We start from the raw sequence: 18,297 nt of genomic DNA, 5'->3' as shown, positions 1-18,297 counted from the left end.
ATATTTTGAATGTAATGTAAATTTTAAATTTTGAGAAACAGTATCTTCCATTGTGAGCAGTTGATTATTTTATACATGTACCTTTTTAACATGCTAAATTAAATTTGAATTGTCTTGACTACAAAGTAATGATGTTCAAGTGGTGGCAAAAAAATGAAATTACAATGACAAGAACTTTATACATGTAACTTTTATTGAAAATTACCAATATCATTCAATTGAGTGCTTTATAAAAGTGCAAGTTAAGGTATTTACGGACTTTGCAAAGGTGATGAAAGTGTATAACAAAAGTGAATTTCTTATAGAAACTATTCATTGACCAACTTGATAAAATATACTATATATTTTATATCCAAACAGCAAAAGGATGATTAATTTCTGCCCAAGGCAGAGGTAATTATTGCTTAATAAAGAATTTACATGTAGTAGTCTTGGTTTTTATATTCACACTTCTTGAAGGTCATTTTAGGCTTATGAAATGTGCAGATTCATTGGTATTGGTTTGTGTTTGAATGTTATTCACATGGTTTGTAATATATGTTTCTCCAGGAAGCAGTCCAGACAGCTAAGAAGATAACTACTTTCATTAAGCTTCATGCTCCATGGGAAGTTTGTTGTTACTATGCTGAGGACCTGTGTATGAGGGCACCTTTACAGGTACTGTTGGGTATCAGATAAAAATCCATAATCAATTCAAGAGAATAATCGGAGTCACCTGTCCAAAGTGGTAATCAATTAAAATCAGAGTTACTGTGGGAAGATTTAGGTCTTTGATAAACGTGTTCTAAATGCAAAAACCTTTTTTAAATAGTAGTCAGTTTCTTATTTGCTGATTTGGGCATTTGTAGATTGCTGTTCAATGTATGTATGTTTTTTAGGATGGTGTCTTATGGTATATTGATGAATCCAAAATATTTCCATTTGACACTTTTTTTATTGCCTGACTGGTCGTTAAACTTTTGTTATTGTTCCTCTATCATAGCCATGTGACTGTAGCGTGTCACTGATGTGCTTAAAATAAAATAAGAAATGACTGACTCACAAACATTTGATAGACCCGAAGTGTAAATATCCGCAGATATGAAAAAAAAAAAAAAAAAAAACATAGTTCTGGTCTGGATTTGTGATAATTGAGTCAGAAAAAAAAGTAGTTCTGATCTGGATTTGTGATAATTGATTCTGAAAAAAAAAATGAATGTCACTGGAAATTGGAAAAAAAAGTGATTTTGTATTAAAATCCATTATTCCATCATTCTTTAAAGGTACACTCACAAGTCAGTGGTCATTGGAGGGTCCAGAAGTTTTGAATAGGGGGGACTCCAGTGATTTCCAGTGTTTTATATATAATCAACTTAACTTTCCAATCATTTAGAAAGGGATGGGGTGTGCACTTATTTGATCCTCTGTAAATAATTCTAAAGGGATATTCCAATGTGTAGTAATATTATCAGGCCTTTTTCCTTGTAGATGTCTGTCAGTCTGTCTCATGGAAGATTCTCAAATTAACAATTTAGATCTATTAAGCCTTTTTATTAGGTTACCAGGATTAGATAGTGCTTAGTTTTAATTAGGTAGGAAATTCCTCATTTCTGTTAAACTAGTGAGGTGTTTCGTTTATTAGCATCAAATATGTGGATTTTTTACAAACATTTTTGGAAAATTTTCCTTTAGTTTGGTCTTGCAAAACTGATTTTTTCACAGAGTTGAATATTGCAATATAAAGTTAAGATATGATAAAGGTCTTTATACTCTGTTGGCTTTTGACATTTTCTCTCTTTTACACTTTTAAGACGAGAATATTCTCATTTTCGACCACAGCAAGCAAGGCATTATGAATTGGTGTATATATAAAAAATCATATTTTAAAAGTGAGAAAAAGAATCAAACATAGTTAGAAAATGCAAGATTACGAAATCTCCGACATCTTTATACAGTTTCAGTGTTATCTGCTCTGACTGTTAGGAAACTTGGAATGTTACCATTGGGAGTCTGACACAATTAGCCGTGATATATGTACCACCTTTGTGTAATGTGAATATTTTTGTTGTGTAAATTGTTATCTGCTCTGGCTGTAAGGGAACTTGGAATGTTACCATTGGGAGTCTGACACTATTAGCAGTGATACATGTACCTTTGTGTAATGTGAATATTTTTGTTGTGTAAATTGCATGTCATCACAGTTGTAGTATATTTTATTGTAAATATTAGATATATGATTTTTTTTTTGTGTAAGGGTATTTTTTTTATGAATTCTTAGTTAAGAGAACAAGAACATATTTTTGACTGGTAGGTATGTGTTGGAAATACTAGCCTGGTATATTATAGAAGAATATGAAAATATCAATAGTAAGAATAATCCAAATCGAAGTTCTGGGCTAGTATGGTTACTATGGTTACATGATAATTATGATTAGTCATTTTCCTATAAAAGACCAATGGTTGGTAAATGAAAAATTTTGTCAAGATTTTTAGATTTTTATTTTCAATTAAATCTATAAATTCAAACATAAATTTTTAATGGATCGAAAAAATTTGTGCTGATATTCAGCAAACTTCTTAGAAAATATATCAATATTGTTTTAATTAGTAAATTTTGACAGAGTTATATAAGTACACAGTTGAAAAAATGAAAAAAAAAACCATACATAATATTCAGATTTTATTAAAATATTGTTTTATAAGTATAATACATGTATTTTTCAGCAATTATTTTGATACTTTTAATCCATAATTGATACAGGTCCAATCAAACAGGTCTAAAGTGAGTTCAGGATTAATGCATGCAGTTCCTTGTCTTGTTATTATTTTTAGATGGTTAATAAGAAGTTAGCCATGTTTTTAATTTGGAGGGTTTTTCTTATGTTATGTTTATTATACCTTTGACTTTTGTATGACTTCGTTAGAACTTTTTTTACACCCATTTATATAACTTGTTATGTATACATATAGCATATGATCATGGAAGTCCATCCATAGGCTGTAGAAATGATTTTGTATTTAGTAGTTACTTTATAATGCATGATGCTAATTATGAGTATGGTCGATATGTTTGCTATTTTTTAATTTGATACTTTTCGATACTTATAAGACAAAATTTTCTTTCCCCTTTACTTAATTTCATCTAAACGTTTTTTTTTTTAGAGGTCCTGAAAAAATTTGTTCATCTACACCCATAATTTTGATTGTATCATTATAGGCTGAAATATTATGTTATTAAGTAGCAGCCTTTATAAAAATGAGGCAGGAGGTGATTCATGCATGTCAAAAACCCACCCAATTCAGTTTTATTTCTTGTTCAGAATGTTAAAGACCACATTAGTCTTATTTTTCATTTGGTTGTTGCACTTTTGAGAAAAAAATTATATAGATTGTGTATGGAATTGGCACTATGCAAGAGTTATCTTTCTTGATTTGGTTAGATTTGGATGATTATAGTGGGAGATGAATATATGATTTTCTCAAAAATGCAGATCTGAATACAGAAAGAACTATTTTTACATAAAAATATAACATATAGTTTGTTTGGTGGGTTTTTCTACACCATGAATCACTTTACCATTGGTAGTGTCTGAATTTTATATGGACTTGTACTGAAGTGAAATCACACTTATTTATGTAGCATTCAAAATTATGCATTGATTTTTTCAACAATTGCCTTCACCAGTCACATTTTTCACAATAATAAAATTCTCAATGAAATATACCCACTTACGCATGTCTTGTGCTCAACAATTTTACCCATTTTCAAAATCTTGTGTAACCGAGTATTTGCCCATATCTAAAGAAATTTCTTTCCTGAAACATTTAGACAGAAAAGAAGGAGACATTTTAAGTTCAATAAAAAAAGTGATAAAGTCAAAGTTCCCAGAATGAAAAAAAAAAATTGGCCAAAACTTTGGACTCTTACTTTACCTAATGCTTAAACATAGATCTTACTTGAGTGAATTAATTACTTTCTATTTATGGAAAAGTTTTAATACCCAGCTCTTAAAATTGTTAGTAATCATTTTAAGAGGAATGTAAATTGAATTACCTCAGTTAGATAATGAAATTTTGTTTTCAAAATAGAGAATTTACAGTCACAACTTTTCCCTTCCTTCTCTTTAGTGACAGAAACATTCTGAACTAGCATTCTATTGCCTTTACTACACATGCCATGTAAAGTTGTTTCAAGAAGTGCTTTTAAAAGCAGTGGCTATTTATAACATTTTCAGAAGATAAGTGATAGGTGAATTTTAGGGCATCATGTAAATCAATTTGCAGTTTCATGTTCAACTGTAAACCTATTGATTTTTGCTAATTTTGACCACTTTCAGATGGCGAATATTACAAGATGTATATACCCTTTCTTATGAATTAAGCACTAGTTTGTGGCAAGCTAATATTTCATGCCTGGCAAGTCAAAGTCAGAGGTTGCCAGCTGAGCCGTCTAATTATACCCCACACGACAAATTTTCTGGGATTTAACATCTTTGACCTTTCTAGTATATCCAAGCTATTTTTGTACAGTGGTAACTTATAATTAAGTAAGCAGTTTTTTGTACAACAGTAAAATAGATTTTTTTTTGTAAAACAGTAAAAACCTTAAAAGTCTGCATGCATTTAGATGAAGATTTTTGTTTAAATGTGTCATGCCATGATATTTCTTAGAAGCTTTCAGACATGATATGAAGCATTAAAGCCTACCTCTCCCTATCATAAAGCTTAACGACCTTGTTTATGTTGGTTAAAAGGTGTTTTCTCGTGGGTAATAATATGGAGTGTGATTTATCTTTTTATGAAGTCTATCACCCAAACCTTCCTTTAGCGCTAATAATTTCTAGTATGATCTATCTGCCATGGCTATATATATCCTCTTAACATGCAAGCCAATCATCAATGGTAATGGTAGTGAATTGATATTACATAATAAAGCTGGCTTATAAAGTATTTGAGAAGAATAATACTAATGGTTATGTTAACAGCTGATATCCTTCTCCATGTTGTTTTGCCACATGCACTTTTTTGCTAGCTCAGCCATAAAGTCATCATTAGGTGAAGGTTAAAGAGGCGCAATAAGGATTGAATGTAGATGGTTTTATTCTCCTTTATTTATTATATCTCTATATAATTTTGCCTTTATAAAATATTTTTTTGATATTTTTCACTAAATGGAACTATAAAAGGCAAAAAAAAATTATGTATGTATTTTTAAATGTTCTTAATGAGCCCATTAAATACACTGCATGGTGGGCTATTTTTTCAGGTGTAAAATTCAGTAATTTTGGAGCAAAAAGGTGTACAAACAATTTTCGTGTCTTTTTTTGGTGGATATGAGTTGTGCCTCAAGAAAGTAGCCCATAGTAAATATTTTGCAAAATTTATTTTGGCATATTTTGACAGATCACTAAAATATGCCAAAAATAAGTACCCCATGAAAATTACCCACTATATGGTACCTAATTACGTTGCTTATTTGAGTCTTGTGAGTTACACAGTATTTCATGCTTAATCAGGTACAGGCATCTTCAGAGTTTAGACTTAACTATGAGTATGAATGCTCCTTGAAGTATTCTGCATTTTTCATGAACTTATGGAGGGATTTTTGGAAAAACTTGGCTCCTAAAAATAGAAAAGAGGTGTCAGTCAGCAGTTTCCCATATATCTCCAGAACAATTAGGTTTAGCAAAACTCTTTCAGTTGCTGAAATGATCCTTAACATAAGGCCTTCAAAAGGCACCAGGATTCAAAGTTGTCAGAGGACTCTTTGTAAGAGTTATTGCCCTTGAAAGATGAAAAATGATGGCTTTTTTTTTTTTTTTTTTTTTTTTTTAGTTTTCAGCCAATATCTTGAAAACTATGATAGATAGAATGAAACTTTCAGTTGCTGAAATGATCCTTATGATAAGCCCTGCAAAAGTTTGTGGGGATCAAAGTTGTCAGACGACTCTTTGTGAGAGTTATTGCCCTTGTAAAGCAAAACATGTTTTTAGCATTTTTCAGCCAATATCTTGAAAACTATAGTAGATAGAGTGAAACATTTAATTGATGAAATGATCCTTATGATAAGTCTGACCAAAGTCTTCTTTTAGTCAAAATTGTCAGACAACTCCTTGTTAAAAGTTATTGCCATTGATAGGCAAAAAATTAACCAGGTGAGCAATTCAGGCTCCTGGGAGCCACTTATTTGGATAAACATACATTTTTCAGGATGTGACAAAACATTGACAGCAAGTTTAATTGAAAGCAGAAATTAACTTTCCAAAAGTTCTTTATGGAGGCATTGTCATTGAAAGATGTTCTATTCATAATGTGTCTTCAGATTTTTGTAAAATCTTTTTTCAATAAAAAGTTGTCACTAAGACTCTAGATTGAATAGCAGTTATTTCATAAACTTAAGTTGTTTATAAAGGGAAATTCTTTAACCCTGAAGTTATAGATGGTTTGAAATACCCACAGACCATTATCCTAAAGTCAGATACCGGTTTCAGTTGGCTATTAAACAACTCATAAATAAGTGAAATGAAAAAATAATCAATTGCTGTATTGAACAAAATTAAGAAAAACCAAAGATATTATTACTATAACATGAGGCTAATATAACCTGTAAGTTATTAGCTAGTCAGCCACTATCTTGAAAATTATGATAGATAGAAAGAAACTAACTCAATTTCTGAAATGAACTTTATGATAAGTCATACCAAAGTTCTCTTGAGTCAAAAATTTAGTGTTTTCATTTATGTAATTTTTCTACATTTCATGTAACAAGAAAGAAGCAATACCTGATATCTCCAATTATCCCCCCACCCGCTGCAATCAAAGTTTGGGGGGTTATAGGTATCACCCTGTCTGTCTGTCTATCTGTCTGTTCACATATTTTGTAAGCCCACATCCTCCTAAACTGCTCAAGGGATTTTGATGAAATTTTATTGAAAGTTTTGGTATGTATCACATGTAGATGCGCATGAAGAAATATAATTACTGTCAGAGGACTCCAAGGGAATTTGATACAAATTAAGTGTTTTACACTTTAAAACCCTGTAACCGCAACTCCTTAGTTACTCAAGGGATTTTGATAAAAATTTTATAGGAAGGTTGGGTATAGTATGAAGATGTGCATGAAGGAATATAATTACTGTCAGAGGACCTTAAGAGGAGGTAATCCAAGTGTTTTGCACTTTAAAACCTTGAAACTGCATTCTCCTAAATTACCTAATGGATTGTTATGTAGTTTTATAGGAAGTTTTGAAAGCATATGAAGATGTGCATGAAGTAATAAATTATTGTTGGATGATGCCAAGAGGAGATAATCCAAATTTGGTGTTTTCTTTTATGTCATTTTTCTACATTTTGTGTAACAAGAGAGAAACAGTACCTGATATCTCCAATTATCCACCCTCAGTGGTTCAATGGTCATATATTAAAATTTGTGATAGATTACTTCTTCCTTTCAAAAAAAAAAAAAAAAAATATGCACACCAGTACCTCATTCATTCAAGTTTCATAATAATTATCAACACGTTTTTAGTACTAAATGTTATCTCTGATTTTTTTTTCAGGCTCATCCAAACCCATCTAACAACTGGTCAGCTAAAATCTTAAGTTACCTCCATATCCCTAATGTTATGGCTGAAGATGTTCCTAACCAACCACTGGACTACTACACATGTGCTTTCAAAAAGTCAAAACTGCACAGGTTTGTATTCTTTACAACAGCCAAAAAAATTATCGTTCTAGAATCAGGAAGTGCATTGTTTGAATCAAGGGTGATACGATTTACTGCTTCATATAACAAGAATAGGTATGGTGAATATGTCATAGAGACAACAACTGCATTGGGATGAAAATTTCAGACCAAGCCCATCCATTGATGAAAGATGAGGAAACCCTCACTCTATAGGGGCAGATCCAGGATTTTAGATTAGTGGGGTGCACAGTTAAAATTTTTTTCAGGTTAAATTAAATTTTTGAAATATGCTTCTAGAGTGGGTGCAGTGTACATATCTTTTGTGGTAAAATTAGCGAGAAATTAAAGTTTCAACCTAAAACTGCCTAAATCTACCCCTGACAACCTATGCTTTGCAAATTTTAGGGGGGTGCAGGCGTGCCATGCCCCCGCCTGAATCTGCCCCTGCTCCACTTGGCAGTTTGTAGCTGGCCCCAAAACATTTTACACAGGTACAGCAAAAGAGTTACCCTTATAAACTCAAGTAACATAAAAACAAACCAGAGGTGAAAATGAAACAACATATACAGAGGCCAGAATTTCTTGAACAAGCACAAAAAAGAAGCGGTGGGGTTAAAGTACTTTGGCATAGTGGCAAAGTTTATATAAAGATTATGGAAAGATCATAAGATAATTATATTTGTTTCACTAACATATTAAGCAAGCTAATATTCACATTGGAAAATCATGTGACTATCATATGTCAATTATCATATGATTATCATATGTAGGACTTTTGGTTGTGTTGTCTAGAATTTTTTATGACCTTACTCGTTAACAACAAAAACAATTTGCTAAAACCTCACATTCCTTCTGAAAGATTCCTTGACGTAATCTTTTTAATCATTAATACAATGTTGCGGACTGTTTAAATAGCTGTCTTTGTAAGAATCATGCAAAATTTGAAAAATGTGATACACCCCAAAAAAGGCTACATATTTTTATTTTTGTAATTAGGTTGTTTTATGGGTCTATACTATGAAATGTGTAATTATTCATTCAAATCTGCCTGCTCTTAGGAGATAATCCACATTGAAAATACAGTAAATTCTATTGTATTTGAGTACCATTTACAGAGTTATCTCCCTTGATTTTGGAATCTGCAGTGCATTCTGTATAATTTTTGTCTCCTAAGAGCACGGGTTATATGAAAAACCACATGTTAATTTCTGTTTACAATGACATTTCAAACAAAATATCAAAAATAAGAGTATGTGGGCTTTTTACCTATGAATCACATTTTGCATGATCCTTAGCTGGAGTTCTGCTTAATACAGTTTATGTTTTATTGTAATGGATTATTCTCTCTTTTCCTTTAAATAATTTTGAATGCTGATTTTTCTGTAGTAATTAGTTTTTAGTTACTGAAAATGGGAACTCGTGCCATCTTTGTGAGGTTTTTGCTTTTGCTTTAATTAAACACAATTTAGCTGAGCATGAAAGATGTAAATAGGTGACATCTATTGTATTCATTATGTTGAACTTAAAGTGCAGCTATGACAAAAAAGAAGCAATACACCATTATAGAAGATTAGATAACAAATAGAGAATAAGTGTATAACATATCATGTTAAGGGATTGGTATTAGGTGTTTTATTCACAAAAATATTGTAGCAGAGGACCATGTTTAATACATTTTTTACACTGCATCTCTTTGAAATTAACAAATTGTAAACTAATGTGTAAAGTTTTCGTTTGTTAGGTAATGTATGTACATGTATGTTAATTTTTTTTATTTTATGAATATTTGAGTGATGTTTTAATTTTATGAATATTTGTGAGATCTTTTAACAGTTGGTTTGAAGATTGGACAAGAACTTGCAAGTTTACCGTTGAAATTTAATTTTTCAGGATAATTTGTGTAAGTGATCTGCTAGACTGCAAAAACCAAGAAATTATTTATACCTTATTAACATCAGTACTTTCATATAGGCTTTCTCATTTTTGTAGATTTCTGGGCAGTGATAACCATGAAACATACTTCACAAATACACAACGAAGTAGGATTGTTTGGGAGATATTAGCCACGACACCATATGGTAAAAGGAAGCATGCAGAGATTGGTGTGGAGAGACTTCTTGAAGAAGGGGTTTACAAAGCTGCCTATCCCTTACATGATGTAAGGCAGTATATGTTCTTATTGATTAGCAAATGAAAAAGTCTTGTTAACAAATTTCTTATCTGAAAATTTGATAGTAAAGCAGATATATCACAAAAATAGTTCTACTGCTTTTTTAGTAAAATTTGCAAAGTGGAGAACTAAGAAATGATTTTGTCTTTAATGGTTTCTATGAATCCGCTGACATTTGAAGTTTATGCTATTTATTTACTTCTTAGTTTTGCTATAACACTGAGGCGTTTAATGCAGTGCTGTCAGGAAGCTATTTGCAAAACATTATTGTAACTTTTTTTGAATCGTACAGTGACTGAAAAATATAATTTCTTGGATTCTACTTCAAAGTTATGCACAGACAAAATTATTTGGGGTACATGTAGAAGTTTTGTCTCTACAATTACTGTGGAAGTATTATTATTCATGGGGTGCCAATATTCATGGTTTTTGTAGGTATGGTAAACCATGAAATTTCGATTCCAACAAAAAGGAAACTTATCATTTTTTTGTATGATTGAGTTGTTTAATCTACAAATATGAGAATCTACAAATTGATAACTTTCCACTAAACCATGAAAATTGGTACCCACAAATTAAAGTATTTTCACATTATATTCTTTCCAACAGGCGATGTTATAATGTAATATATACAGATACTGTAAACGCATTAATTTTTGTGATTGCTAATTTTTCATGGATTCTGTCAAATGAATATATTTGTGGGTATCAATTTTTGCAGTTTAAAAAAGAAGTTAATAATGCTATATGGTGTTAAAATCCATTTTGCAGATACATGTACTATTTTTTCACGGCTCTCTGTCCACTGTGAAAATAGTGAAAATTAGTACACAGCAGAAATTAATACATTAACAGTACATCATTTTCTTGGCTAAATTTCACTTGCCAAGTGTAACAGGAAATGGGGTTGGGTTGAACTGTGATTTCAAATTTCCAACTAAGGTTTATATTTCTATTGAAAACTATGATAGTGAACAAGGATAAATGAACCAACAAATTTTTTAGTTTTTTATATCTACATGTATGTATGCTTTCAATATATTATATCTTTAAGATACCTTTATAACAACTGATAAAATAAAACATTTTAAATTTCCAATGAAAAAAAATTCTTTCACTAAAGTAATTTTTTGCCAGTGCAAAGTACTCCCTATACCGACATGATTTACTTTTATTTGAATTCAGAATCTTTTTTTATTGTACCTCCTGCAAACAAAGTTTGTGAGGTTGGTATATAGGTTTCACCCTTCCTGTCTGTCTGTCTGTCCACAAAATTTTCTTAGCAGCTTGCAGCATTGTTATTAAACTTGGTGGAATGTAATATAACAACATGGAGATTTGCTTACTGCCAGGAATTTGTTTGGACAAAAATTGTGGAAATGTTAGCTTTATAATTGTATCAAGAAAGTGGTGGTAACACTTAGGATTTTGGAGTAAAATGAAAAAAAATGTTCCCCTACCCCACGAAAAAGTCAGTTAAGTTGACATATTTTTCCAATGGTAAATCCCCTAGAATATTTATGTCAACAACAACAAAAAATAGCACTGATTGTGGTTTGGAGTTGGTTGTTTTAGAAATGACAACAAAATTGTGTCAGAGTGCTTTGTTTATGTATCCAATATGTATTATGTGCCCACATTTAACATCAAATATACATGGTTCAACAGGCTGCGGGGGTATTAGTCTCCTTATGAGTTATGTCTTGTTTCATTGTTCTCATTCTTTTCAGCTCACCTGGCCAAAAGGGCCATTAGAGCTATGGTCATCACTTGGCATCTGTTGCGGTTGTCAGTTTTACCGTTCTTTGAAAAAAGTCTTTTCTGAAACTACAAGACAGATATTAAGTTAGCATAAATGTTCTTTAGGGTATCCTGCACAAAAATTTTGATCTGTTTATAACATGGCTGCCCCATTTATTTATGTGTTAGCATAGTAATTAAATTTGTGTCTGAATAAAAAAATATTTACCATTCTCATTCACAGGGAACATTCGAGAAACCAAAGCAGAGAATTGAATCTATGCAGATGAATGAAAGACAAATCCTGTATGAGTACTGGGCTAGATGGGGGAAGTGGTATAAATACCAACCTCTAGACCATATAAGGGATTACTTTGGCGAGAAGATTGGCATCTATTTTGCATGGCTAGGTAAAAACTTTTAACTCATTGAAGTGCCAAATGAATAAATTTCCTACTAGCTAGACTACTGACAAAGAAGATACATTGCTGTGAATAGTGACAATCAATTCTTGACTATTTATGTTATATGATACCTAGTTGAGAGTAATACACGTACTGATTTTTTTGGTCAGTTTGTCAAAGATCAAGGTCATATGTACATAATGATCTAAATAAAACTTCAAGGAATGAATGAAATTTACACAAGTGGAGGCTCGATGTTTCGGTCTCATAAACGTAATGATCTAGAAATTAAAGCTGAAAAAAGTTTCTAGATCACAACTTTATTATGCTATCTTGGATTGTAATGAAATGTATACAGCAGGTAAATGATGCTTTTAGATTTATAGTGAGGATGTGTGTCCTTAAACAAAATCTCTTTGTTTACACATACCAGTTGAGGAAATTTGTACTATCAACATTTTAAAGGCATAAATTCATATTTCATTAGCATCAATTTGTTCTCTTTATAACATTTAGTAAGCTTGTATTTGTATACCCCACGCAATAAAGTTGAAGAGGTTATAATGTTTTTGACTGGTGACAATCTGTTATCATTACCTTATGAACACAAACCTTTTGAAATCACTTGACATATGCCTTACATATTAGTTGGATGTATTGTTATAAGATGAAGATGTGCATACTGTACAGCTAATTTGCATGAGTTATAGGACTATTTTCAGCTGTTCATGTGGCAAAAAAACCTTGTGAATGCAACATTTCTTAAAATGCTTGTCATGTATTTCTCCCATATCTAGAAGGATGTACTGTTATAAGGTAAGGGTTTGCATACTGAAACTCCATTTTAATTCAAGAAATTTTGTAGGAGTTATGGGACTTCGACTATTTTCAGCTGTCCATTGTGGTAGAATCTGTGTCCATTATTTGGGGATGAGGGGTATGGGAGCGAGCTCACTTAAAGGTTCTTTTATTTGTACTGCTTTTTTTTGTTGCCAGCCCTCTATTTTTGGTGTTTTGTATTTCAGGTTTTTACACAGCTTGGTTTTTACCAGCTTCTATTATTGGTGTTTTATATTTCAGGTTTTTACACAGTTTGGTTATTGCCAGCCTCTATTATTTTGTATTGTCTATTTCAGGTTTTTACACAGCTTGGTTGTTACCAGCCTCTATTATTGGTGTTATTGTATTTTTGTATGGTATCTTTACAATTGATAATAATGTACCGGGGTAAGTAATTTTTTGTACAAAAAGATTTTGTCAAATTTCATCAACACAGTTCATATACAATGAAGACAATGATGCATGTTTAACCTTTTTAAGTTCACCACCATTTTCATGACAATTGTGGTGGCAATCAATAAAAAAATGATTGTTTTAATTCAGTATGCACAACTTTTCATATTTTTAACAAAGTCACTTATTTATGCTACGAATTTTTTTGTTGAAATTGACGTAAAATGTATTATCTTCTTAGGATTGCTTCTTTCTACACTAGAAAATACATTATGACTGTAGTGTACTTTCACTTTCTGCTAAAACACACTAATATTTACATTGTAATTCTACAACTATCTAGCAGAGTTTAGTACCAATACAGTCTAATCTATTTGACAGATCAGTGACCCCTAATTGAATGATCACTGACAGATTGTTAACTAATATTTGGTGACCGATCTGATCACAGTTTTGTTACGTGAAATAACTGATGACCAGTTCATGTAAATTTAAGAATTTTCATTGGAATGAAAGAAGTGCCATATGTATTTCTTGAATTTAAAATATTGAATCCTCATTTTGTATTTTATGTGGAAAAAAAAAAAACACACAAATGTGGAAGAAATGTTATATTGAATTTATTTCTGAATTTATATCATTTAGTAAATATGTGTAAAAATGGAAAACTTAAACTTAGGAATCTGTAAAATATATCAATCAATCAGTGGTCACATGATGTAAAATGGAAGTGATCGACAGTTTAAAAGATTGGTTTGAAGGGTTGATGGCTGATTGAAAATTGATCAGTGACCAATGAAGAATCACAGTTGTAGTTGCAGGGAAAGATTCAGGTACTGTAACTTCTTGTATGAAAATTAACCTTTAGTCTGTACTTACATCAGTCTACATCCATTTACAGAAATGAGGTTTGTAACAGTGGTAAATCATTTAAGATGTGTCCCCTGTGTGATGAGAATATTGGCTGTCCATACTGGTTTCTGTCTGATGTCTGTATATACACAAAGATTTCATATTTATTCGATCATCCATGTACTGTTGCCTATGCTGTGTTCATATCATTTTGGGGTAAGTACATTTATCAATTATGGACTTTTAATGAAGTCAATACGTAATATATGGACCTGTTCCAATTATATTGTGAGGAAGAAGTCTGAGGTCAGTATAATCTAATGTAACATGTTCATATATCATGTATTGACTGAGTGAAAGTCCTTAATTTACATGTATATATTACATATGTATATAGTGTATTACATATGGGAATGGTCTTTAATTTTGCAATTTGCAAGATTGCTCTATGCCATTGAAAATAAGGAAAAAACAATAACGTGTTTTATTATAAAATAACAAAACATATTTTGGATATTTTCTGTTTTGATCAAATGGGAATTCATATGAACTAATATATTTTGACATTCATCTTTATATAGCAGCTTTGAACATTATTGTTGAAATTGAAAGTTGAAATGGAAATTACTAACATCTACCGGTAGAGTATATATATAAATAATAACATTGCATCAGTATGCTTTAAAATAGAAAGGCTTCATTGCTTTATTTATATGATTGCTACGTTTATATTTGATAAAAGCTTATAACAAAATTACTGAATTGATAAACTCGATACTCGACGTCACATACAGTACATTTTCAATTTGAAGCTCTATTTTTCAAACTGTCGGGATTTACTGCTAGAGTTGTCTCTCTTTTATTTAATCTGAAGATAGTTAACATATATGCATGACATGATAGTTCCAACGAGTCGTTTATTGGCTGAAATCGTGCGTAAAAAATCCTTACGGGAAAATCCTATACTAATATCCGCCATGTTTGTTTCTACGGGACAATTTGTTTACAAACGAAGTTCATAAGTTCCTGTCAAACTCCGGTGACAATCGTCTGCTTGATCAACTTCTAAGTGTTGTACGATGTTTGCATAGAATAAATCCGAGATATCCGAATTAGTGCCGAATTTAACTATTCAATGTCTAGGGAGAAGCTGTTTGGCTAAACAAATGAGCAAGACATTTAAGACAATTTAAATGACGGTAGGTGTTGATAAAGTTGTAGAAAATATTTTTATTCAAATTTTAACAGTATCTTATTTATGTGACGCCAAGTATAGGCATTAGTGAAAAGAAAGAGTCAAACAGGAAAGTCTGTATAACAAATGTTAATATCAATACAATAACTTGAAAGTTAGTAACAACTGCAGTGGTCCTGTCGTGACACAGGCAATTATGATAGAAACTAGATTTTATAGCATGCTAAACGTCCATATACTAGGATTGAAACATTACAGTGTGTGAAACTAGGCTGGCTGACTTGCCTAGTAGAAATTGCATGTGGCCTGTGCCAAATATTGAGCACTCAATAAGTGCCCATTTCTTTATATTGACTGTAGACAATACAGTTTTATTTATCTTAAACTTCAGGAAATAATTCTGCAACTGGGACATGTCATGTTCAATGTTTAGTTTTAACCCTATTCCATTGATCTTACCTGCACTGTTATTACATTGGAAAATATTATCTATTCTCTGAGATTCCTATTTGTAAAATTTGGAATTTTCTTTTCAGCTGTAACATTTTTAGAATATTGGAAGAGAAAGAATGCCAGTTTAGCCCACCACTGGGATGTATTAGATTTTGAAGAAGAAGAAGTAAGATCACTAAAAACGCATATTTCACTTGCCAATTACTTCAACTATATTACAAAAAAATATATTGCAAGCTTCTATGCATTCAATAATCAACTTCTTGCCTAAAAAACAAAGGTATATTTGAGATTAAAATTATGTTGAACCCTTAATAATTATCCATGTAAGTGAAGTATGTGAGAAACCTTTTTAATTTTCGTTTTTTTTTGTTTTTTTTAACAAGTATCAGAAAATATTATTTAATTGTCTCAATAAAAAGAAACATTCATATGTTAGCCAACTATGGAAATATGGAATTGCATATCATGAAATTAAGTTATAAGTATTAATAATTATAGTAATTTTAAAGTTAATCCACTTTTACAAGTGAACCATCAGAGGCTAAAATAAGGCTGGTAAAATAGTCGTTAGAATAGTCTTGGCCCAATTAACTGCATGTCTATTAAATATTTGCCATTCAGTGGGTGATGCTAAAATATGGGTATTTCTGTAAAATTGTTTCCCAGATTCAAATGGAATACATACAAACATATCTGGTAGAAGAAATTTCTCTGTGAGGACTTCCAATTTGTTGTTGTTATTTTTTAGGAAAGACCTCGTCCAGAGTATGCTGCAAAAGCTCCTACTTATGAAAAGAATCCCATTACAGGAATTAAAGAGCCATACTTCCCTGAGAGAACCAGGCTACCCAGAATTATATCAGGCTTTGCTGTGATAACAATTATGGTAAAAAATATAACTCCTTTGTCTCATCATGTGCAAGGTAGAGAAATAGTACACACTTAACATTTAATTGTTCTTTATGAAAGCATCAACTAATTATAAAACTACCGGTAATATCGTTCTGAAGGTTGTCTGAAATGCATCAACTAGTTATAAAACTATCGGTTAAATCTTTCTAAAGGTTGTCTGAAATCCATCAAAAAGTTAGAAAACTACTGGTAATATCTTTCTGAAGGTTGTCTGAAATGCATCAACAAATTATAAAACTACTAGTAATATCTTTCTGAAGATTGTCTGAAATTTCCCTTTCTTTTATTAGGACAAGTAATGTTTGATTCTTTTTTCCTACTTTATTAACTGATTTGAAGTGACCCATATTTTACAGTTGATCAATGCATATATCTTATAAATGTGAAGTGACACACCAGGATCAGCTGTTAAATGTAAATCTGTCTATTCAAAGCACTTATAATCTCAGACAGATTGACAGTGCAAACCTAAAGTCCCCTACCAGAGACTTTTGTAGAGGAGGACTTTAGATTTGCACTGTCAATCTGTCTGTTTGTCTTGCAAATCAGTTTTCTGCACTTTTAACTGCTAGGTAGGGTGTTGACTTAAAGACAAGATCTAACTAATGAACTAAAATTTTCTGCTTGAAAATGTCCAAAGCTTGATAATTTACATTGACATAATTACACCCAACATTGAACAGCCAGGCCAGCGCCATTTACCCCAATGTTAAATTGTAAATATCTATTTTTGGAAAATTGTCTACATCTTCTACCTTTAATAGCTAAAATAGGATGCAGTAAAAGAATATTTACTGTTTAGTCTTTATTTTGCCACAATACTGGCCTTTAGGATTTTTTTGTATTTCCCACTGTGATTTTTACCTGTGTACACTAGTGTTGCGAAAAAACCCAAAGGTGTATAGAAACATGACCCAATAACATACCATAATTTGTGATAAAAGTAATCAATATTTTAGGTGGTTATGGTAAATTCTTTTTACGATTTTTCCCCCCTTAAGATTAAACTTCTTAACTTGATGAAATATCTTAAGAAATGAGTTGTTAGAGTGTCATAAATTCTCTTTTATTCATTGTTGTTCCCTATATTTGTGATTTAAATAAGGGTAATTGGTTGTACCAAAATTAGAATGGATGAAAAAATGGCCATATTAAAACAATTCACTTGAATTTAATTACTTACTACTATTCTGGCTTGTAATTATTTATTTTAACATTTATTATTAAAATAAACAAGTATACTCATTGTTAGAAGGAATGTTAGCAATGCAGCTGTCAGAAATCAGTCAACTTGTAAGCTGGTCAAGGCTTGGTTTCATACATTTTAGACTGAAAGGAGGGGGTCCAATTTATAGGCGGATTGACTTATACTTGATTATATACGGTATGTGTGATTGATTGATTGATTGATTGTTGGGGTTTAAAGCCGAGCAGTGATATTGCAGCTATATCCAGGCAGTGAATATGAAATGGACGATAAAATGAATATGAAATGACGATGAAATGAAAAATAGGATAGGGCACAAAGACAATAGTTTTGACAGGTTTTGATTGCCAATTGAAGTAAGAAGAGGTTGCACAAAGAACATTGCACAGTACATGAAGAACAAAACAGGAAATGCACACACAAAATGCATATGCACATGAACCCCATGCTGCAAGTTATACG

At 31.4% G+C, this 18,297-nt stretch overlaps 1 protein-coding gene across 11 annotated transcripts in view; it reads left to right on the top strand.

Annotated features, from left to right (window-relative positions):
• Nucleotides 1–18,297, top strand: part of LOC148601158 (anoctamin-7-like) — a 69,980-nt gene that overhangs the window by 30,312 nt on the left and 21,371 nt on the right. For 9 of the 11 annotated variants that reach the window (XM_088556911.1, XM_088556910.1, XM_088556912.1 and 6 more), the window contains 9 exons: nt 550–657; nt 2,741–2,761; nt 7,539–7,675; nt 9,656–9,824; nt 11,821–11,986; nt 13,117–13,207; nt 14,115–14,281; nt 15,797–15,879; nt 16,465–16,602. In XM_088556911.1, coding sequence (XP_088413037.1) covers nt 550–657; nt 2,741–2,761; nt 7,539–7,675; nt 9,656–9,824; nt 11,821–11,986; nt 13,117–13,207; nt 14,115–14,281; nt 15,797–15,879; nt 16,465–16,602 — 1,080 coding nt within the window. The remainder of the gene's footprint in view (nt 1–549; nt 658–2,740; nt 2,762–7,538; nt 7,676–9,655; nt 9,825–11,820; nt 11,987–13,116; nt 13,208–14,114; nt 14,282–15,796; nt 15,880–16,464; nt 16,603–18,297) is intronic. The other 2 variants (XM_088556915.1, XM_088556917.1) reach the window with 1 other exon arrangement.

This window comes from Perna viridis, chromosome 12 (genome assembly GCF_037379345.1).
Source record: "Perna viridis isolate PV_CMFRI_1.1 ecotype Kerala chromosome 12, ASM3737934v1, whole genome shotgun sequence".
Taxonomy (NCBI): Eukaryota; Metazoa; Mollusca; class Bivalvia; order Mytilida; family Mytilidae; genus Perna; species Perna viridis.
The sequence above is the reverse complement of the archived record's forward strand: the minus strand, read 5'-3'. Positions and strand labels throughout refer to the sequence as shown.